We start from the raw sequence: 23992 nt of genomic DNA, 5'->3' as shown, positions 1-23992 counted from the left end.
CATTTTGCATTATTACAAATTGGAGTTATTTATTCAACAATTTAGTGATTCGAACTTAGCAGAGGATTGCAAATAAGAGGATTTGCATCAAATTCGTAACAATATATATTAATTTATTCACATTGTAGAGTAAGTTAGGGTATTGTGATATAGGTTGGTAAAGTGATATACCCGCGTGTTTTCTAAAGTATGCACATCTGTACAAGAATCTCTTCGGTAACAGAATAGTAACGATTAAAAACCGTTACTGCAAAGGAATGGCTGGCGTTGATCGCTTAGATTGCTATCAGTGTGCTAAAATATTTTATCGCGTGTAGACGTCAACAATTTTGCGTGCGTTTCAAAAAGGGATATTTCCAAAGTTTGCGAAAATTGTCCACTTTTTATATTTTATTTTGCTTTCTTGTGTATATATTCAACAATACTTAAGGTAATTACTTATAATTTATTAATAATATTCTGTGAAAAAAATTTTCGTTCTTGAAAGCTCTAGTTTGGTTAATGTGATATGGTAAAAGTTGTTTAATGTGATATGTATATCACATTTTACACACATTATATTACATTAAACAAATAAAGGAACCTATTTATAAAAGTAAAGGGCAGCTCCAATTATACCCGCAGGCCATGCCAAAAAAGGGAGAAATTCGTAAGTGGAATGCAGAAAACATGAAAAAAGCCATCCAAGCTGTTAAATTTTAGCTGCCAAAGGCAAAAGGCAAATTGGATGCATGACATCAGCAGAAAGAGGATCTCTCATAACGGTTGTTAGCTGCATGAGTGCTGGTGGTGCTTTCGTTCCACCCTTTTTCATATTTCCAAGGAAAAACCCTCTCCACTTTTGATGAAACATGCTCCTCCTGGCTCCGATTCAGCTTATCACATATCTGGATGGATACAAATTCTCATATTTACAATGTGGTTTGATCATTTTATGCGGTTCGCAAATCCTTCAAAGGAGGACCCAGTTGGATCATTTTAGATGGTCACTACAGCCATACAAGAAATATTGAAGTTCTTGATAAAGCTCGTGAAAATGGCGTTGTGATAATATCATTGCCACCACATTGTACCCACAAGATGCAACCTTTGGACAAAACATTTATGGGTCCTCTGAAGACATACTACAATGAAGAAATAAGACGATTTATGCGCGAAGAAGGTCGAAAAATGACTCAGTTCGATGTTATAGAACTTTTTGCTAAAGCTTATGTTAAAGTTCAAAACGCACAGATAGCGATTAACGGATTCAAGTGCACTGGTATTTATCCGTTTGATAAGAACAAGTTTCAAGAAAGCGATTTTATCCTTCAAAGCCAAGAAAATGTCCTTGAAAACACAAAACTCAGAGACGAAAGCGTATCAGACGAACCAATGGCTAGCACGAGTAGAACAGCCTTGATGAATTCCTTCACACCATGGGAGATTTTTCCGCCACCTAAGCTAAAACAGACAACCAGCTCTAGAGGCAGACGTTCAGAAGCAACAGTACTAAAACATCTCCGTACAAGGAATCTTTGGCAGCAAACATCAAAAATGTTGAAAACCGAAAAGAAAAACATCGATCAAGCGAGACATCGAAACCCCGTAAAACTGCAAAAGTACCAAGGATTAAGCAAGCTAGGAAAAGCTCATCAAGCGAGTCGGAAAAAAGTTTGCTTCTGCCAAGTTCAGATGAAGAATGTTGGGCCGAAACACCACCTTCTAAGGATACGCTGTGCGATTTTTGCAACAAATCATTTGGGGCAGATGAGGAAACAAAAACTTGGATACCATGTTTGCAGTGCGACTTAGTTTGGGCACATAGCAAATGCCTGCCTAAACGTCAAGCAATATTTGTTTGTGAGACTTGTGACTAAACTTGTAAAGCAACTACTATATTTATGTATTTTATTTTTATTTATTTATGCTGTAAGAGTATTTTGTTTTGTTTGTTTTTTACTGAATTATTTTTGAAAAAATATTGAATATGTTTTTGTTTTAAATAAATGAGCTAGACAGCAATCATTCCATTAATGTAACCTGTCATTTTAAACATTTAAAAGTTATTTTTCTCTACGCAGAGCTTGTGGGTAATGTGGTATGGTATATCACATTAGCTCATATAGTATATCACATTACCTCCCCAATTTGACAAAACGACTTTTTTGACTTTTAATTGTTTTATAGAAATATCTTCCGAAATACTTAATATAATATAATATTGTTTCAGGATATGGTGCATAATGCTTGAATTTATTGAATTTCATTATTTTTTATCAGGTCGCTCAATGAAATGTTGAGTAGTAGTCAAAGAAAGTATACCCATATCACAATACCCCAACTTACTCTAAATATCGACGTGCCATATGAAAAGTAACATTTTAAAATTTTTTTACAAAGAAATCCTATGAAAGAAATTTTGTAAGTGTTACTTTTCTTATGGCACGTCGATATGTACTTATTAATTTGGAAGAGCTGGTTTCAAGAAGCAGTCGAGACTTGTTTGTTTTTTTTTCTTTTGTGTGCGCATATTAAAAAGATCTGATATCTGATTTGTATCATTATTGTTCTCATACCACTTTATCAAGGTATTGATGCACCCAACTGCTTCCGAAAAACTCACTTTTTGTTGTTGCATATCTTGCTGATTCCAGCGGATTCTTCGTTATCATTATCAGACACTTTGCAATCTTCGTCATCTTTCGTAATTTGAACGTCGTTCCAATTTTCAATGACGTCAATGCTGACGTCAATGCTGACGTCAACACCACCCACCTTTGACAATAACACAGAAATAGGGGAATACCCGCACTTGTATTTATTGCCAAACAAACTTTTGAATTTAATAAAGCTCAGAAAAGTTAACCTTAAGATCGGTCAACTTAGCCGAGCGTTTAACTTTCTCGAGAGTTACCTTTTTCGCGATTCTACTGTACCACCTATGGTTTCCGAGATGTTGACTAAAATAGGTAACAACATGTTTTTTTGCATGACTTTGCAAAAACTATTCGCACGGCCCTGCAAATCTGAAACTAAGCTTTCATTAATGAACTCTTATAGGCTTCCACGCGAGAAGCTGAAATGTGTTAGTTCACGCGAGCAACTGAAACGTGTTAGTCTTCCACTCGAACAACTGAAATGTGTTATTCTTCCACGGGAATAACTGAAACGTGTTAGTCTTCAACACGAACAAGTGAAACGTCTTCATTGGAACCGACAATTTAACAATCAAATATAAATTATTTCCAATAATTTACTAAAAATATATATAAACACCAGAAAAATCAGTAATGACCGTCCACAGGGCACGACGGTCGCTTCTTCGTTGAGCTTACTGCCGCCAATTTGTCACAGCAATGGTATCTAAATCATTTTCCACCTGGTCCTTCCAGGAGAGTGGCGGCCGCCCTCTTCCCCTGCTTCCATTGGTAGGTTCCGAATAAACTACTGTCTTAGCCGGATATTCATCTCTGATTCGCATAATATGGCCTAGATAGCGTAGCCGCCGTATTTTATTTCGCTGGACTATGTAGGTGTCTGCATAAAGCTCATACTGCTCATTAAGAAATCTTCTACGGTACTCGCCGTCGCCGACGCCCATAAGTCTTTCGAAGAACTTTTATTCGAAACACCCCCAGAACTTTCTTGTCTGATGTTGTCGTGGTCAGTGCCCGCTTTCAAAGCTGATTTCCAAGGCAGAAATATGCTGACTCTTTGCTCGATGGCAGCAGGCACTTTGGTTTGTTCTTATTCACCAGCAAACCCATGTTTTCCGCTTCTTTTTCCTGTTTGTAGTAAGCAGAACTTGCGACGCAGGTGTTCAGACCGATGATATTAATGTCGACAGCATACACCAGTCATTTGATGTCATTGTAAAATATTGCTTCATAGTGATTAATTTCTGCAGTTAGTATAATTTTTTTCAGCACCCTCTTACCCTGTCTGGAATCTCCGTACTTTGACTGAGGTGTTGGTGTTGCTTGACGTCATTTTGCATAGATTTGTAGGGAACCCAAATTCAGACGTAGCGGCATAGAGACAGTTCCTTTGCGTGCTGTCGAAGATGGCTTTAAAATCGACGAAGGGGTGACGATTCTGTTTTCGCTGCTTTGGCGCATGGTGAAAATATAATCTATTAGCATACCCGGCAGACGTTGTTCTGCCCCAAATTTGGCCTATCTGCATACATTTTAATAATAAATTTTTTCATATAACTCTGTCCTACCCCTCTACACTTTTTCCTAATCTTTTTATTCACTCCTCCCTCCATATTTTTCGCTTCATCTCCATCCTCGTCTCATTCTATCTCTTTCTCAGTCTCCTTCTCTCTTTTCTCTTCTCCCAAGTTTTTCTCCTTCTTCTTCATCTCTTATTGCCAGTCCCAGAAGACAAAATTTCATGAGAATCGGTTCAGCCGTTTCGGAGGAGTTAAGCCTCTAAAACCGTGACAGGAGAATTTTATATTGTAACGAATTTGCTGCAAATCCTCTTATTTGCAATCCTCTGCTAAGTTCGAATCACTAAACTGTTGAATAAATAACTCCAATATTGAATGATGGAAAAATGGCCTTCATTAAAGTACTTCACAATAACACTTATACTTTGCTACTCGCTGGCTTAATAACCAAACTGATTAATAACTCAAATGAAACTCTACTATTGGCCGCCAGATCGCGTGCTTAAGCAAACTGATTGATAGCTCAACTCAAACTGAATTACAGCGCCTCTACATCTGTTGCCTTTATACCCTTTGGTTTCCTCGTTCGCATTTTTCCAGAATCTACTAGCATTATCCATGAGCTCTCAAACTGCTCAGCTATAACTAAAATTGCACAATTTTATACATCTTTTAGGCGCTTCCAGAATCTACTAGTCCAGTAGCTCTCAACTTCTCAGATATATGCATGTGTTTGCGCATTGACTCTCCGCTGCTCGTATTCGTACATGGTACATATGTGTAGACGCAATTATTTATTCGTTTATGTAGATCAGGCATGCTTAACCAACGAACCGATATCATTTCGTTACGATAATTAACGTTAATAAACGAAACAAAGTCATTTCGTTTCGTTTATTAACGTTAAGAACGTCAAATTAACGAAATGATTTCGTTTCGTTTTCTGCCATATCAAAACGAAATCAAATCGTTTATGTTGATTATTAATTTCAAACTATGCTGGCAAAGCTGATTAATGGCGGAGTTATTAAAGGTGAAAGTATTAGCCAAGCTGATTGCAACTTTTCTCATGAATTTTGACAGTACGAACATTTCTCAGAGTATTTTTGACATTACCACCAACGAATTACACAAACAAATTACATGGAGTTTGTGTGTGTATGTGCGCTCGTTGTTACCACCTTACAGCTTCACCATGGCTATAGCATTGCCAGCACAATTCAAACATAAAGTATCACGTTTTTGTTAACGTTTTTAACGTTAACGAAAGCTTTTCGTTTCGGTTAAAAACGAGATACAATTTATTTTGATAATTTCTTTATCGATAATATGTCGAAGTGTTTCAACGGAAACGGTGGAAATTTTTTGATAAACGATTAGCTTAACGTTAAGGTGCATCCCTGATGTAGATACATAAAAATTGAATTATTGATGTGAATGTTTGTAGTTTACAGTCTCTCGCGCGCACATAGGCGTATAAGTAAATGCATCTGTGTGTGACATCTCTTGGCTGCCTTATATATGTGTATACATGATTTGATTATTGACGTAAATATCGCTTAGCATGGCCTTAGTGATGGTATAGCTTAGTGATGCTAATATCCGTGACAATATATTAGATTTCTAAAAAAAAATCATAACACAAGAATGGCTAAACCGATTGGGGATTTCAAAATCAACTAACCATCATCTCTCCTTCCTGTATCTTTCCTAAAAATTTCATGGCAATCAAAATGTACACTTTTTTTTTTATATATATAGATGGTAGATTTACCAGGTCTAAAGCCGCACTGATAAGATCTCATCAGCCGATTTACAATAGGCTTCAATCTTTCGCACAACACGCTAGATAGGACCTTATATGCGATATTTAGAAGGTTGATTCCGCGATAGGAAGCGCAGCAGGCAGTATCTCCCACTCGTTTAACCATATTTTATATTGACATTCGTATAATATGAGCATACAATGAGGGCTTTTTTGTTGTATGTAGAATGAGTGTGTTCAAATACTTTACGCCCCAACTTACCATTTTTATTGCAACTAATAATCATGACACTGAACTTGTCAAGTTGTAATGATTAACTGGTTGCACCATTTGTGCAAAACGCCCCTTACTCCTTTACTGCAACAAATAATTACGACACTAAACTTGTTATATGCGATTTGGAAGCAAAGTTGGAATCATTGAGCAATTTTTTAGAACCGGATTAGCTGGATGGTAGACCTGCATCTTACTTGTAGTGTTTTTATCAATGAATTTGTGGAAATTTATTGCCACACTTTAGCGTATTATATTTATCAAACAAGTGTTAGCCATAAATTATGGAAATTATGAAAATTAAAAATTTCAGTTTATAGATGGCCAATAGCTTAAACACAATGTTAATCGGATTAGCTAGATGGTAGACCTGCATCTTACTTTGTAGTGTTTTTATACACAGCTGAGCAGAGCTCACAGAGTATATTAACTTTGTTCGCATAACGGTAATCCGTAACTGCATAAACTAATCGAGATATACATAGACTTCTATATATCAAAATGATCTGGGCGAAAAAAGAAATTCATTTAGCCATGTCCGTCCGTCCGTCCGTTCGTCCACTCGTAAACACGATAACTTGAGTAAATTTTGAGGTATCTTGATGAAATTTGGTATGTAGGTTCATGGGCGCTCATTTCAGATCGTTATTTAAAATGAATGAAATCGGACTACAACCACGCCCTCTTTTTCGATATCGAAAATTTCGGAAAACCAAAAAGTGCGATAATTCATTACCAAAGACAGACACAGTGATGAAACTTGGTAGGTGCGTTAACCTTATGACGCAAAATAGAAAATTAGTAAAATTTTGGACAATGGAGTGGCACCGCCCACTTTTAAAAGAATGTAATTTAAAAGTTTTCAAGCTATAATTTGGCAGTCGTTGAAGATATCGTGATGAAATTTGGCAAGAACGTTACTCCTATTACTGTATGTGTGCTAAAGAAAAATTAGCAAAATCGGCTGACGAACACGCCCACTTAAAAAAAATTTTTTTTAAGTCAAATTTTAACAAAAAATTTACTATCTTTACAGTATATAAGTAAATTATGTCAACATTCAACTGCAGTAATGATATGGTGCAACAAAATACAAACAAAAATGAAATTTTCAAAATCTGACTATGACACGCCCACTTTTTCGATATCGAAAATTACGAAAAATTAAAAAAATGCCATAATTCTATACCAAATATGAAAAAAGAAATGAAACATGGTAATTGGTTTGGTTTATTGACGCAAAATATAACTTTCGAAAAAACTTTATAAAATGGGTGGACACCTACCATATTAAGTAGAAGAAAATGAAAAAGTTCTGCAGGGCGAAATCAAAAGCCTTTGGAGTCTTGGCAGGAATACTGTTCGTGGTATTACATATATAAATAAATTAACGGTACCCGACAGATGATGTTGTGGGTCACCCTGGTCCACATTTTGGTCGATATCTCGAAAACGCCTTCGCATATACAACTGAGGGCCACTCCCTTTTAAAACCCTCATTAATACCTTTGTGTTGATACCCATATCGACCAAACACATTCTAGAGTCATCCCTGGTCCACCCTTATGGCGATATCTCGAAAAGGCGTCCACCTATAGAAATAAGCCCCACTACGTTTTAAATAACCATTAACACCTTTCATTTGATACCCATATCGTACAAACGCATTCTAGTCACCCCTGGTCCACCTTTATGGCGATATCTCGAAATGGCGTCCACCTATAAAACTAAGGCATACTCCCTTTTAAAATACACATTAACACCTTTCACTTGATACCCATATCGTACAAACACATTCTAGAGTCACCCCTGACGTCCACTTATACAACTATGGCCCACTCCATTTTAAAATACTCTTTAATACCTTCCATTTGAAACCCATGTCATACAAACACATTTCAGGGTTGCCTAGCTTCATTTTGCTAAAGGGGGGATTATCCCTTATTTTGTCTCCAAAGCTCTCAACTGATTATGTAATGTTCGGTTGCACCCGAACTTAGCCTTCCTTACTTGTTATCAATGAATTTGTGGAAATTTATTGCCACACTTTAGCGTGTTATATTTATCAAACAAGTGTAAGCCATAAATTATAGAAATTATGAAAATTACAAACTTCAGTTTATAGATGGTCATTAGTTTAAACACATTACTGCTCTCACAGTGTGTTAACTTTTGATACATATATATGTTGCGTAAAATATGTAAATTAAAGCGAATCGCGTAAAAAACAGAATCAAGAGTAAAAACTATACATAATCGAATTATTTAATTAACACAAATCCTTAAACTGCAAATAATTTTTTTTCCTATGACGGAAAGTTTAAATCTGATTTCTCTGAATTTTTTATGAGATACCGGGTCTTATCCAGGAAAATCGGAGAGCTCAGACATTCCTAAAGTCACACGGTTTAACGTAAGTATTCAAGAATTGTGGAAATTAGGTGCCTATCTGACATTTCTTCGAAGGGGTGACATACGGTCAACGATCATAAGGTCAATTGTAACTTCAAATGGCAACAAGGTCAACTATCATTTTGACCACTTTAAATGGACATTAGGTCTATTGGCCTTATGACCTCATTAAATTTTACGTGGTGCCAATTTATAAAACTTCCGTTTAATCTTATGACCATTTCATGAAAAAGGCCATTATGATGAAGTTTAAGCTAGTAGGTTTGTGGTTTTTACGATTTTCCACTGGAGGAAAACCATAATAAAAGAAAAGAAGCGCAGAAGTTCTTCTTATAATAAAAACAACTTTTTGATATTAGGCGGATTTTTCACTGAATGGAATTCAGAATATAGGAAAAGCAGCGACGCAAGCGCAAATTTTGAATAAGAAATTGCGCGACCTTTTATTCTAAATTTCCGTTAGGCTTTTAGTTGTAAAATTTGTCTTTACTTGAGCGAAATACTCGCTACACCATTATTTATTTAAGGTTTTTGTTAAGCATTTAGTAGGAAGATATCTTCGGCGGATCTGTTGTTAATGCGATTGTTCTTTGAAATGAAAACAAACTATAGCAAAGCCCTATACTATTTCGTTGAAACTCATTTTTATGTATTCGAAATCTTAAAATCACGTATTCTTAAATTTAAGAACTTTTACACTGCTTAGCACTACTTTCGTCGGTCGGTACTAATAAAGAGTTACTGTAAATTTACTAGTTGCGCGATCGTGTACATTTTGTACTCTTGCCCTGCGCTTGCCAGGCTTAGACTCCAGCTGTCAGATCTAGAAACAGCAAGTGGCTTAAGTCCTAGAAAGCTTTTTGTATTTGCCAAAAGGACGAAGTTATTTTATAACATAGGTCCTGGTTTTTGATAAAGTTTTTAAGTTTGCTCCTTAAATAAACTTCTGATAACATTAAGGACTCATTCAGTCTATGTGAGGTCCTCATGGGCCGGCCAGTTCAACCTAACCTAACCTACCAGTTGCTAACAGCTTAATACGTGCAGGAGCGAAAAACAATAACAAGCCTTTTGGTCTCTACAGAAAATATGAGTTGACTTTATGAACATTTCGAAAAAGCAGAATGATCATAATGGTCATATCGTTGATATTGTTACGAATATTAGCAAAACTAAGGGGTGATGCTATCGTCTCTAAGCCGATGCTAAGCAGTGACGTTAATGCACATCAATAATTCAATCATTATGTATCTACATAAACGAAACAATAACTGCGTCTACATATATGTACCATGTACATATACGAGCAGCGGAGAGTCAATGCACAAACACATGCATATATCTGAGATACTCCTATAAGTATGCAATGAGAAAAACTATAAAATTGTGCAATTGTAGTTACAGCTGAGAAGTTTGAGAGCTGCTGGACTAGTAGATTCTAGAAGATGCGAAGGTTGAAATCAAAGAGTATAAAATGCGACAATTGTAGAGATGCTGGAATTCAGTTTGATTTGAGTTGTCAAGCAGTTACGACTATGACGATATCTAGCGAGCAATAGCAGTATTATTTTGAAAGTCCGTTTCATTTAAGCTAGCAGTTTGGTTATTAAGCTATTCGTTGCACAGTTTGAGTGTTATTGTGAAGTATTTTAATAAAGGCCATTTTTCCATTATTCAAATTTGAACAGAAGACATATTTAGCATCTCAACTGGAACCGCAAGAGGCAGGTATATCTGAAATGTCGGCACAAATTTCGGAACAGGTATCATCGCAGCTGTTTTTTGTGAAACTGGAAGAGCAGGATGCAAAAACTTTACAACTCGAGGACAAAATTGATGCCGAAATAGAAGCGTTAAAAGGTCGTATGGAGCAGTTACAACTAAACCGCCCAGCTGTTTCAGCAAGCAATCCAAAGGTAAAAACACCATCATTTGACGGTTCTGTTCCTTTCCAGGTCTTCAAGCTACAGTTTGAGAAGACCGCAGCAGTGAACAACTGGAATGCGGAAGATAAAGTTGCTGCACTGTTCGTGGCACTGAAAGGGCCTGTCGCGGAAATCTTACAGACCATCCCAGAGTACGAGCGGAACCACTACGAAACATTGATGAGCGCTTTAGAGAGACGTTACGGAAGCGAGCATAGGAAACAGATATTCCAAATTGAGTTGCAAAACCGCTTCCAAAAAGCAAATGAGACATTGCAGGAGTTTGCTTCAGATATTGAAAGATTGGCTCATCTTGCAAATGCGGACGCACCCGTGGAATACACTGAAAGGGTAAAAATCCAGAGCTCCATAAATGGCATACGAGATGTGGAAACGAAGCGGGCTACATACGCAAACCCAAAGCTGACATTTGCTGAAACGGTATCACATGCATTGACTCAGTAAACGGCCTCACTATTGAGTAAACCAGCATACAAAGCTCATCCTGTGGAAGTGGAAAGACCATATTGGGTAGACACAATTTTGGAAGCACTGAAGGGATCACAACAGAAAAATGCCGGAGTTATTAAATGTTTCAAGTGTCGCAACCCAGGTCATGTTGCACGACATTGCAGCACCGGGGTCAATAGCTCCAACAATTTGGGTGGCCGTAAACACAGAGCTGAAGGAGATGAGCAAATCTCCAAGTCCACTCAATCGGTAAACTAAAGCGAGTCAGCATCAAGGGGCGACAGCTGGCTCCCTCGATTGAATGCCCCATAATCTCTATCTCACAAATTGGAAGAAGGTCAAACAGTCTTACTGTCGGAGGACATGTGGAGGGAAAGGAACGTTTACTGACTGTAGATACGGGTGCATCCCATTCCATTATTCGAGCGGATTTAGTCAACAAGAAGATAAGACCATTGCATGGAGCAAGATTGCGTACAGCCACTGGAGAAGACAGCACGGTTGTAGCAGAAGTATCATGTGAAGTCGCAATTGTGAACGTCACGGTAGTACACAATTTTATAGTGGCAGAGATTGTTGATGAAATCATAATTGGAGTGGACTTCTTAATCGACCAGGGCATCAAGATCGACATGCAAAGCAAGATGACGCGATATAAGAACATGGATGTACCACTTAATTTCGGCTACAAGAGAGGCTAAAGCAGTAAACGAGTGCTGGTGGAAGAGAGTCAGCCAATACCACCAAAATCAGAAGCAGTCATCTAGGCAAAGGTTGATGGAGGTTGTGGGACAAACAAATTGTGGGTTGTCGAAGCAGCAAATAAATCACCACTGAACATGCTTGTAGGAAAAACCTTGGCTATGACAAAACAAGATGGACTAATTCCAGTAAGAGTACTGAATGAGTTCAAGTCAACACTCAAACTGACTAAAGGAGCTATTTTGGAAGATGCCAAGAGGCTGAAGTAGTTATTAACTGTGAACAGCTCCAGGAACACGTTTCATATAGTAATACTGATCTTTCAAATGACATCACGGCATGGGCACAGGGGCTATCAGAGTAAGGCAAAACAACTGCTCCTAAAGTACGCGAACATATTTGACCTAGATGGTTCCAAACCAGGCCGCACCAATGTTGTGAAACATCAAATTGACACTGGAGATGCGAGGCCGATCCGTCAAGCTCCACGTAGTGTTCCACTGGCGAAGCGGGAAGTTGTGAGTCAAATCATACAAGAAATGAGCGACAGCGTCGTCATCGAACCATCAGCTAGTCCATGGAGCTCACCGGTATTACTTGTAAAGAAGAAGGATGGACAAATGAGGTTTTGCGTGGACCACCGGAAGTTGAATGGCGTAACGAAAAAGGATAGCTACCCATTGCTAAGAATTGACGACACTCTGGACTCGCTCTCTGGTACGAAATGGTTTTCCACACTGGACTTGAAAAGCGGCTACTGCAAGTGGAGGTGAAGGAGGAAGATAAAGCGAAAACAGCCTTCAGTGTCGGTGATGGTCTTGGCAATTTACAGTGATGCCTTTTGGACTTTGTAATGCACCAGATACTTTTGAGAGACTCATGGACCAGGTACTGAAAGGACTACATTGGAAAACATGCTTGGAGTACCTGGATGACATCATCGTATTGGGTAAGAACTTTGTTGAACATCTTAAGAATTTGGAGGAAGTTTTCCAGAGAATAGCTGGCGCTGGTCTGAAGTTAAGTCCCAAAGAGTGTGCGCTGTTTAAAAAAGAAGCAAATTATTTGGGTCACAAGGTAACGACAGAGGCCATCTGCACAGCGAACGAAAAGATAGACGCTGTAAAGGATTGGCCAAGGCCACAGAACCTACATGAATTAAGAAGTTTGCTTGGGCTGTGCACATATTACCGCCCATTTGTACCAAATTTTTCCAGCGTAGCCCATAGCCTCCATGAGCTTACAAGAAAAAATAAATTGAATGGAAGAAGGAGCAAGAAGTGGCTTTCCAAACATTGAAGGAGCGTTTGTGCACTGCCCCAATGTTAGCATATCCGATTCCAGGAGCAACATTTATTCTAGATACAGATGCGAGTGGATATGCTATAGGAGGCGTTTTATCACAACTGGTCGATGGACAGGAGAAGGTAGTTGCATATTACAGCCGTTCGATTGGAAAACCAGAGAGGAACTACTGCGTTACGTGGAGAGAGCTGTTGGCATTGGTAGAGTGCATTAAACATTTTCACAAATACCTCTACGGCCAGCGATTCCGTGTCAGGACAGATCACGCACCTTTAAAATGGCTTCTGCAGTTCAGTAATCCGGAAGGACAATTGGCACGGTGGATCGAGCGACTACAAAGTTATGACTTTTCCATTGAGCATCGAAAAGGTAGTACCCATGGAAATGCCGATACAATGTCACGAAGACCATGTAATTTGGAATGCAAGCACTGTTCAAAAGCCGAGGCTAAAGAAGACATTATAGATGTCCGGCTAATGACTATAACATGTACAGATGAATGGGACAAGGAACAGCTAAGAATGTGTCAGCTAGAAGATACAGATCTGTCACGTGTTATGCAAGGGCTCGAACGAAACGAAAGACCAAACAGAGAAGAGATGTCAGCAGAGAGTCCCATTGCGAAGTCATATTGGGCACAGTGGAACAGTTTAGAATTGATATCCGGTTGTCTTCATCGAGTATGGGAGAGTGAGGATGGTAAATGCAGGAAGAAACTGATAGTTGTTCCCAGAAAGACGATTCCTGACGTGCTCAGCGAGCTGCATAATGGTCCAAGGGGAGGTCATATTGGAATCACGAAGACGCTCGAGAAGATTAAACAGAGATCCTATTGGGTTGGTTGCCGTCAGTCGGTCACAGAGTGGATTGCGAACTGCGATGTTTGCAGCAGAGCGAAAGGGCGCAGAACCCGAAGTCATGGCCAGATGAAGCAATATAACTCAGGTGCGCCATTTGAAAGGATCGCTATGGATGTCGTCGGTCCATTTCCTACTAACAACGGCGGAAACAAATATGTACTGGTAGTAGATTATTTCAGCAAATGGCCAGAGGTATACCCAATCCCAAATCAAGAAGCGGAAACGGTAGCAGAAGTGTTTATAAACAATTGGGTTGCAAGATATGGTGTACCAATGGAGTTACATTCTGACCAAGGCACGAATTTCGAATCAGCTGTGTTCCAGGAAATGTGTAAATTATTGGGCATTCGAAAAACAAGAACAATTGCATTGCATCCTCAATCCGATGATATGGTAGAACGATTCAATAGAACATTGGAGGAGCACTTAAGGAAAGTAGTAGACAAGTACCATAAAGAGTGGGATACCCGCATACCATTATTCTTGATGGCTTACCGATCAGCAGTGCATGAGACAACGGGCCAAACCACTGCAAAAGTAATTTTTGGCAATGACCTTAGACTGCCAGCTGATTTGAAGTTTTGGATAGATGGCAATACGGAGAGAAATGTCAAGAAATCCACTAGTGATTTGGAAGAAGAGCTAAGAGAAATACATGATCTGATAAGGCAACGAACAAAGATTATGAGTGACAAGATGAAAGCCAGATACGATAAAGAAATTAATGCAGAAGGTTTTCAGGAAGGAGATTTGGTGCCGTTATACAACCCACAACGTAAAAAAGGTTTCTCCCCGAAATTGCAGTGTAATTGGGAAGGCCCATACAAAGTTGTAAAACGGATCAACGATGTAGCGTACCGCATACAAACCATCGGTAAACCACGAACCAAAATGAAAGTGGTCCATTTGGAAAGTCTGGCAACGTTTAGATCGAGAGATTTGTCTGATCGGGACGATCAGACTTAGGTGGAGGGCAGTGTTACGAATATTAGCAAAACTAAGGGGTGATGCTATCGTCTCTAAGCCGATGCTAAGCAGTGACGTGAATGCACATCAATAATTCAATCATTATGTATCTACATACACGAAACAATAACTGCGTCTACATATATGTACCATGTACGCATACGACCAGCGGAGAGTCAATGCACAAACACATGCATATATCTGAGATACTCCTATAAGTATGCAATGAGAAAAACTATAAAATTGTGCAATTGTAGTTACAGCTGAGAAGTTTGAGAGCTACTGGACTAGTAGATTCTGGAAGCGCCTAGAAGACGTATAAAATTGTGCAATTGTAGTTACAGCTGAGAAGTTTGAGAGCTGCTGGACTAGTAGATTCTAGAAGATGCGAAGGTTGAAATCAAAGTGTATAAAAGGCGAAAATTGTATAGGCGCTGGAATTCAGTTTGATTTGAGTTGTCAAGCAGTTACGACTAAGACGATATCTAGCGAGCAATAGCAGTATTATTTTGAAAGTCAGTTTCATTTAAGCTATCAGTTTGGTTATTAAGCTATTCGTTGCACAGTTTGGGTATTATTGTGAAGTATTTTCATAAAGGCCATTTCTCCATTATTCAATATTGGAGTTATTTATTCAACAGTTTAGCGATACGAACCTAGCAAAAGGGCAAATAAGAGGATTTGCAGCAAATTCGTTACAATATTGTCGCCATTTGAAATTTGAAGTTGTGACTATTTCCGATGGTCATAGCTTCAATTAACCGTGTAGCCTTTTGAAGTGGTCATAAGGTCAATTGACATCGTGACCATTGATCTTATATCATACTTCCATTTTTTCTTGTACATGCCTGTAGATTTTCCCTTTCACAATTGTGGCATTCTATAAGCTAAATTTATATTGAACATTTCTGTCACGCTCGCAACACTGTGACATGTGAGTGATTCTACGCATGTACATATTTACGGGGATTTCCATGCCAAGTAAACCCACCATTGGATTTCGCGTAAATTTGAACAGATTTTTCAATGTTTGTGGGGGAAACAATAATTACGTGCAGTATAATGACATAAAATCATCCCTTCAATCGAAAAAAAATGTTGCAATTTAAGGAATGGAAAACTCTAAATTACTTTTTAAAATTTGTATCTGCGTTTAAAAGTATTGGATCAGAAATTATAATTGAACAAAATATTTTTTTTAATTTGAAATAAACAATAACATTTTTGTTTTTTTTTTTTTTGCGAAAAAAAGTAGAAAAAATGGCTTTATAATACATTAATCTTGAATTAATTTTTCCGGCCTCGGTAAAAAGCGGCCTTTTACATCTTTTTTAACGGGCGGGTATCTGCGATTCTTCAGAAAAGTGGTTATCTGGGAGGATGTCCTACAAGTTGAAATTAAAATTCCAAAACCTATGTCCAATGATCCTTTGCGAGTATGAAACCCGTATTTAAACCCAGATGCTTCTTGGCTTGCCTGTGTATAAAAAATTTATGTTCAGCAAATATTTAAACGGGGATCCACTTACGCTGATTACAACTAACTGTATTCGAAAAGGTTTTGGAAAATGCTCCTTAAAAGATCGCGGTTTTGGCAATGTTTTAAAAGTAAGGGTGAAGAAAAGGCAGTCGATGGAACCCATTCGCCTTAGCCTAAGTTAAGGCATATAAGCAAGAACTCATTCGGTTTATGTGAAATCCTCACGGACCAGCTAGTTCATCCCAGTTTGCTAAAATATCTGAAAATACTATTCTACCACTATGAGAAGAGCACTAATTGCCATTGGAAGGACTGACTTCGACGATGTTTGAGTACCTACTGCAAAGAAAAGTGGCTAGCCGTATCTCAAAAGATATGCGGGAACCTTAATTGGGATAGAATTAACTTTTATACCTCGAATGATATCTCGGTTTTTTCTTTATGAATTTTTTTTAACGAATTGGTGAAGAGGTTTTTTTTTGTCGTTGTTGTTGTTTTTGTATCGACAAAACCACCATTCCAAGATTTCGAGGAGTTTTATCGATGTTGATAGTCCTTTGCCAGATATAGATCCGGTATGCTCTGGTAACAAGCACCATAAAGGTACAAGCCTAACCGTCCCGAGAACGACTTAACATGATCACATTGAACTTGCTAGGCAATCTTGCCCCCCGGTCCATGCTTTCATGAGTAACTTGAGGTCCACAGAGCCTCGGCTGCTAAGGAAGGAGGATTGTCCAAGGGTAGGTGAGGCTGACAATTGGCTTGGAAAAACTATAAATTGTGCTGGCAAACCCCTTGAAAGAGTTGCGCTACACAATGAAATATTTAAGTATTTGAATCGCCTCTTACGATAAGTATACCTGCCGCGCGTATATTCTAAGCTCCCTAACTCGCTGGCGGTGCTTGACTTTTTTTTATATGGACTGCCACCAAAATATTAATATAAAAGCTGAAAAGGTCTTAACGCTCATATCCCTGAAGAGAGAAGACTTAAGTCCAAAGATAGATATACTGAGTGAACACTGCCTTCTGGCGTCACATGCTTATAAGTAAGGCCTCGTCAGTAACAGTAGATATAGGAAGTGCGAGCTGCAGGAAAAACAGTTGATCACGTTCTGTTGTGTTCCTGTCCTGCACTCGCCAGGTCAAGGTTCCAGCTATTAGGAGTGGCACAGTTGCCAGGTCACGAGGCAGCATTTAAGCTGGTTCCTAGAAAACGTCTAGTGTTTGCCGAGAGGATGGAGTTATTCTACAACATAAGTCCTGGCATTTGATTGGGGGTTCTTACGTTTGGTAGTCAAACAAATTCTGGACACACATAGTCTATGTGAGGTCTTTATTGGTCGGTTAGTTCAACCTTACCTATTGGCAGAAAGAAAAAATTTAAAGAAATTGTTATAGAAGGCATTTTCGAAGCCTACGAAAACCTTTCAAAATTTCAACGAAATCGGCAATGCAAAATCCATTGGTCGGTTAAGTTGATCCGACAGTCAGCTTAGTTGGCGTGAAAATCCCCTTACGTACGTACGCATGCACTTGTGCCAAAATGTCAATCAATGAGGCAGTTGCCTTATTGCAACACGATTTATCTATGCTAATACAGTTGTGCGTTAGAGTACAACATATCTTAAAACCAATCAGCATTTAATACTCTGTCAAACGGAACAAACATCGCAACAATAAATTGTTGTAACGCGTTATGTAGATCAAGTTGTCTTGCTTGTTTTGGAAATATAAACCGATAAAATTTGGTTGCAATTAAGCTTTGCAATCTAAACAAAATTTTTGTTTGTTCAATTATGTTAATTAGCATATCATACATACATATTTACATATATACAGTTGCTAAATGATGCAAAATTGCACGGATGTATACTCGACTGGTACACAATTTTGCACTCTAAACGATCGAATAATTTTCTCCGTGGGCTTATTTTAAAATATTTTTCAGTAGTTTAGATATGGGAAAATGTGATATTTCCTGCTCATATTTTGGTTTAATTTTCTGCCACTTAATTGCACTTATTAGTTGTAAAAACAAAAACACAAATAACTGCAACTATCTACTTACTAAGCAATGAGCGTTTTTGATGCCTTGAGCTGAACTTTTTGCATTTAGCTCGTGGTGGGCTTTGGAAGTAGACCGTAAATTTAAGAAGGTCTCATTACATTTCTTACTTATATAAAACATTGCTAGATTATCTATTCATTTAAGTAGTTAGTACTAGTACAAACAAATAGTTTGTGCAAAAAAATAAAATCGTTTACTGTTATTAGTAGAGTGGAAATTATATCATTTAATAAATGCAGTTGCACTATTCGATTTTTATTTGTATTTTGTTTTCTATAAAACTCTGCTTTGGTTTTGTGAAATCTGCATTCGATCGTGTAAATTTGTGCCAAAAGCGTACATAAGTATTTTTTTTTTTTTGCATAATAATGTTTTGTTTTTTGGATTTCATAAAATAAATTGTTATTGAAAAAGTTAAACTTGTTATGCAAAAAAATCTTCTTTTTGCACGCGTTCATATCTACATTAATTTCATTTAAAATCAGGTTTTGGAATTCTAATAAAACGAAGATAATAAATCTTTAAGCATTTATTTCGATGAATCAAAACGCCGCGGAAAATGTTTCGCTTAATAAAGACATAATGTTGATAAATTTTGATTTTAAAATTTAAACAATATCTATTGTAAACAGCTTAGGTAATGCTCAATTATGGAACTTAGGTGAGCAATTACATAAAATCCATCTATAATGAAAATTTCGCAGTAAAAATCTGAACAGCTGTGTTTTTTAAACGGTTTTATTTAGCTTGACTTGACAGGCTGCACACCCGTTGTGAACGAATTTTTTAATTGAAATTTAAGTAACTTGCGAATGAGCTACAAGCTTGAATCTTGGAATATAGTTTAGATAGAACCCGATGACAATGCGCATGGATCGAAATATTAAAAAAAATCGTATTTGTGGTCCGATTTGGTTCATATTTGGAACACATAATCTTAATATATAAAAAACACGTGTCACAACATTTTTGGGCGCGATGGACTCTTAAACTAATGAACCAATTTTGAATTTGTTTTGCACCCCGTGTGTAGTTTGATTTAACTTGAGAGATAGGGTAGGTTATATCCCAGTTTATAGTCGCAATATTATTTTATTGCACATTTTTTTATTTGTTTATACGTAATAATAAAATGTTACGTATACGCATATATCTCCAGGTGGTGCGGATATACTTCCGTGTGATTGCTTGGTGTTTAATTAAACAACCTGCTGATCAATAAAAAATATTATAGCGAATGATATCAGGCCCGCCGAAAGGGTGGGGGGGGGGGGGGGTTTCTGAGGGGGTCCACTATTTAGAGCTAATATGACAATTTTTTTAATTCAGGAGAGTCTTTAGTTGTGTAGAGGGTAATTTACATACCCCTGGGTGACTAGGGTCTCGAGATATAGGCCAAAACGTGGGCCAATGAATGCCTAGACAGTGTTTATACAATATGGATATCAAATGAAAGCTGTTGATGAGTGCTTTAGTACAGATAAATATATTATCCAGAGACGGACTGGGACTGGGATTGGGACTAGGACTGGGACCGAGACTTGGAGTGTGACTGGGATTGAGCTTCGGAGTGGGACTGGGACTGGAATAAAATACATACCACCCTCTGGGACAGGCAATAAGGAATGCAGGAGAATGAGAAGAAATTGAGAGAAGAGAAAAGAGAGAAGGAGATTGAGAAGGAGATAGTATGAGACGAAGATGGAGACAGATGAAGTGAAAAAGATGGTGGGAGGAGTGAATAAAAGGATTAGGAAGAAGTGAAGAGGGGGGAGGGCAGAGTCAGACGGAAAAGCTTATTAAAATGTATGCAGATAGGCAAAATTTAGGATACGAATAGAAAACGAGCTATGAAAAAAATCGCCGCTAGGTGGCGTAAGGATCGAGATATTCAAAAAATCGTATTTCTGGTCCGATTTGGCTCACATTTGGAACACATAATGCATACATGAATAGAAAGCGACCTATGATTTCCGATTTGGCTCATATTTGGAACAAATATTACATACAGTCCGGTAGAAGTGACATCAAAATATTTTGGAGTTCGAGGAGCGACAAGCATACATGGCGCAGAGTCGAGTAAATTATTTGGAATTTTTATGTATTGAAGACCTAGATTGTAATAAATTGTCAGGAAAGAGTCTTTGTAATAATTAAATAATAATAAATAATAAATTAAATAAAGACTAAAAACTTGAAAATAAAATAATTAAACAAATTAATTTTTTTAAGTTAAACGGTTTTATTGAAACAATACAAAAGCTAGAAAATAATTAGGTAGGTCCCAGGTACTAATCATCACAATCCTAATCAATTTAGGGCGTTGATCAGACAATTAAATAAAAGCGTTGCATATTTTTTTTTTTTCAAAAAATTAATAATGAACAATGAATTTAAAAAGGGTTTTGAAAAATCACTTGGGCTTACATTCAAACATCTGATGTTTAGTTGCGAAACTATACAATAGCATCTGAAATGTTAATTTTGATTTTCACACTTCACCCTTCAAGACCCAAGTCTCCTTGGAGTGAATAACATCGATTATAGCCTATCAACCAAGTTTAAATATCACCTACACGTTACGGCTCCTTTTACAAATGTGAATACGTAGGCATATTTTTTAACTCTATATTTTAAAAATTTTATCCAGGGTCCTTGTAAAATTTTAATTATGTAGATGCGCTGAGGATTATACGATTTTCACCCATAAGTTACGCAATTACATTCACTTAGACTGCTTATGATTTCGAGGGCGGCATCCTTGGCGGAATAGTCACTCCCAAACGTTTTAAGGTGTTTCTCTTGTGTAGCTCGGCAGCAGAGCACGACAAAAACATCCGTTAGAAAGTTTTCGGGGCTACACTTAGAGCTTCTAGGAAAGTGACGTCGACGAAGGTATGAGTTCGAAGTCGCAGTCCTATAGCTTCTGTGTTGGCATATGGTGTGAGGGTCAGGAAACGTAGTAGCGGCTGGTGGTCGGGATTGCTACTGTTCGTACATCGGGAATTGTAGCTCTTAAAAACAGCCGACAAAACTTAATGAGTATTAATAGACCATTAATAGCAATCGTAAGTCGCCTTTGTGCGTAACCGCCAAGGAGCCACAAATGATTTAAAGAAATTGTTTTCGCGACGATTGTTAGGAGTTAACCCCAGGTTTAATTACGCTTCGCACGAGATATACAGGCAAAAGTGTGACCATTTTGTGTATCTCTATTACCAATTCCAAAGACCGTGGCTAGGTTCGAAGTATCTCTGGAGTAAGTGAACTAGGGATTGTCCTCTCCGCAAGGAGCAACTCCTGAACATTTTTTAACGATCTGCGAGATTTTGAGGCAAAACTCCGGATCTTTCCGAAATGACCAAAGCGTTAATTCCCTTAATACATGCAAAGAAAACCTTTCCTAAATATTACATATTTTTTTTAAATAGAAAAAATCAAGCTTTTTAAAATAAGAACACCGGCGTATGCCGGCGCGCCGCCCATGACGCCGCCACCGGTATATAATAGAGCCTACGCCGCCGCCGCCGATAAAGTGAACCTCTATCCCGTATAACCCTTTTTGTACCGACTTAGTTACAATTTCCACGAGACTGCAATAATTGCCCCTGGATGGGTCTCCTAAACTCGCAACTGTAGATGTAAAAAATTACGGCTAATGTCTCTAAACTTTTATAGCTTTATTTCTGATAAGCTATTTACGAAAAATATTGTTAGGATTGCATCCACACTATGTCCGTGCTGAAGGGCTCTGAAAATTGATCGCCATATTCCCCTCTTTACGTATGATTTTTTTAATACTGCAATCGGTGTGCCGCCTGGCGGAACTTTTTGAAATATGTATTTAACTACCTTTGGTATATGATATAATTTTAACATTTTCAAGCCTCTAGCTTTCCACTACATTACATAAACATCAATCAGTAGTTGGTTAAGCTTAGCTTAGACTAAGGCTGGGTTTTTTCAGTGCGAGTTTAAACTCCAGTTAAAAGTTGAGTAGAGCGTCACTTCTGCTGAGATGAGCAGAAAAAATTTATGCTAGAGAACAAAGTGGCAAAGTTAAACCCGAATCAACTTTAACTAGAGTTTAAGCTCCATTTAAATTTAAAAGCCGTGTTTGTAATATCTATATATAAAATCGGGCCTAAAGTTTCAAAAATATCGTAGGAACTCTGTTTATTTAATGCATCGTCATCGGGATCTTAATTAGGTTTGTAGCTCAATGGGAAGTATCTGAAAAATTTATCGAATGCCAGTATTTTTATTGTACTTTCTCCCACCGTGCCACTATCTAGATGTAAGGATTCAAATATTTAGCTCAATGAGAATTTACTTAAATATCGAACCCAAGATCTTTAAATATCTCGATCTCTTTTAAATTTCTAGATCAACGAAAAACGATTTCAAAAATACTTATCTTGTCTTAACTTTTTAATTATCCCGACACGTGCGCTAACTACCGTAAATTTTCTTCTCTTGGTTATATTGTCACAGTGACCGGATTTAAGTACAAGCCTTCAAGGTGGTATCTAAATTCGAAGTTACTTCAGAATCGACCGCAAGTTACCACATGTTCAGTACGAATTTTCCAAGGAACAATATATATATCGATCTCTACTTTAAAGGATTTCTAGAAGAATTGTTTACCCAAAGCATTTAAGTTTAATATATTTGTAAGCTATGCTTAAAGTTTCAATTCCTTGTCTCTCCACGTTATACTTAAAACTTGACCTCGAAATCTCCAAATTCGAACGAGTTTATAAAGTATCACGATCTCTTTGCCTTTTAGCGGAAGTTTTTTTCCTCGTGTTACTTTGTCATTCGATTCTGAATTGATAATGCTCCGATAAGAAATCTAAAACTTTCCAAAGAAAATTTTGTTGTTAACATTTTAATAGGTTCTGGAAGACAAATTGATAACTTTTTGTTTGCAAATCGGTAATTTTTCGACGACAAACCGATAACAACCTGATAACTCGTCTACACCTCATCGCTAACATACCTATAACAAATCGATAACTTGTCGATAAAAACTCAGGTGGTCCGAAGAGCAATATCGCACTTCCTCGTAAGAACAGAACGCTGCCTAAATGGCCACGCTGCGTGCGTACACAACAAACGCAACGTATGGTGTTGGTGAGCTTTGTGGAAGTATGTGTTTTTGAGTGTCGAATATAATTTTTGTGATTCAAAATCACCTTGAAATGTTGACAACATGTTTTGGCACTGTTGAATTAAATATGTTTTACTAATTGCGGTAATACCTGCGTTAAGTGTGCCAAAAAATACACATGCTTATTTGTGATTTTGGATTATGTCAAGACAGGTGCGCAATTTACACATGTCTGCTGTCGTCTTAAGAGGATAGTTTCAAAACATGCTAGGTGGATACCCCACTTTTCTCATGTTATGGCTTTGGTGCCAAGTCATGCCTTTTACAAATGTCTTTCATATTTACTGAGAGGTTTGATTGCTACATATTTACAAATACTAGAAGTCACTTTCTCTTTGCGCATAAGTAGGGCTAAAAATGTTGAACTTTTTGGTCACGGTATGATGGAATCCAGAATCTAAGCGTAAGCGTAGACTTTGGAAGTGG

The 23992-nt window shown here is 37.7% G+C and overlaps 1 protein-coding gene across 1 annotated transcript in view; it reads left to right on the top strand.

Moving 5' to 3' along the window:
• Nucleotides 1-1080: 1080 nt before the first annotated feature.
• The window catches only part of LOC137248766 (uncharacterized), a 31807-nt gene continuing 8895 nt past the window's right edge, over nt 1081-23992 (top strand). The window contains exon 1 of the mRNA XM_067779672.1: nt 1081-1587. Within this exon, the coding sequence (XP_067635773.1) occupies nt 1081-1587 (507 nt within the window). The remainder of the gene's footprint in view (nt 1588-23992) is intronic.

The sequence above is a fragment of the Eurosta solidaginis genome, chromosome 4 (genome assembly GCF_040869045.1).
Source record: "Eurosta solidaginis isolate ZX-2024a chromosome 4, ASM4086904v1, whole genome shotgun sequence".
NCBI classification, from domain to species: Eukaryota; Metazoa; Arthropoda; class Insecta; order Diptera; family Tephritidae; genus Eurosta; species Eurosta solidaginis.
This window is presented reverse-complemented; position numbering and strand designations above follow the sequence as displayed.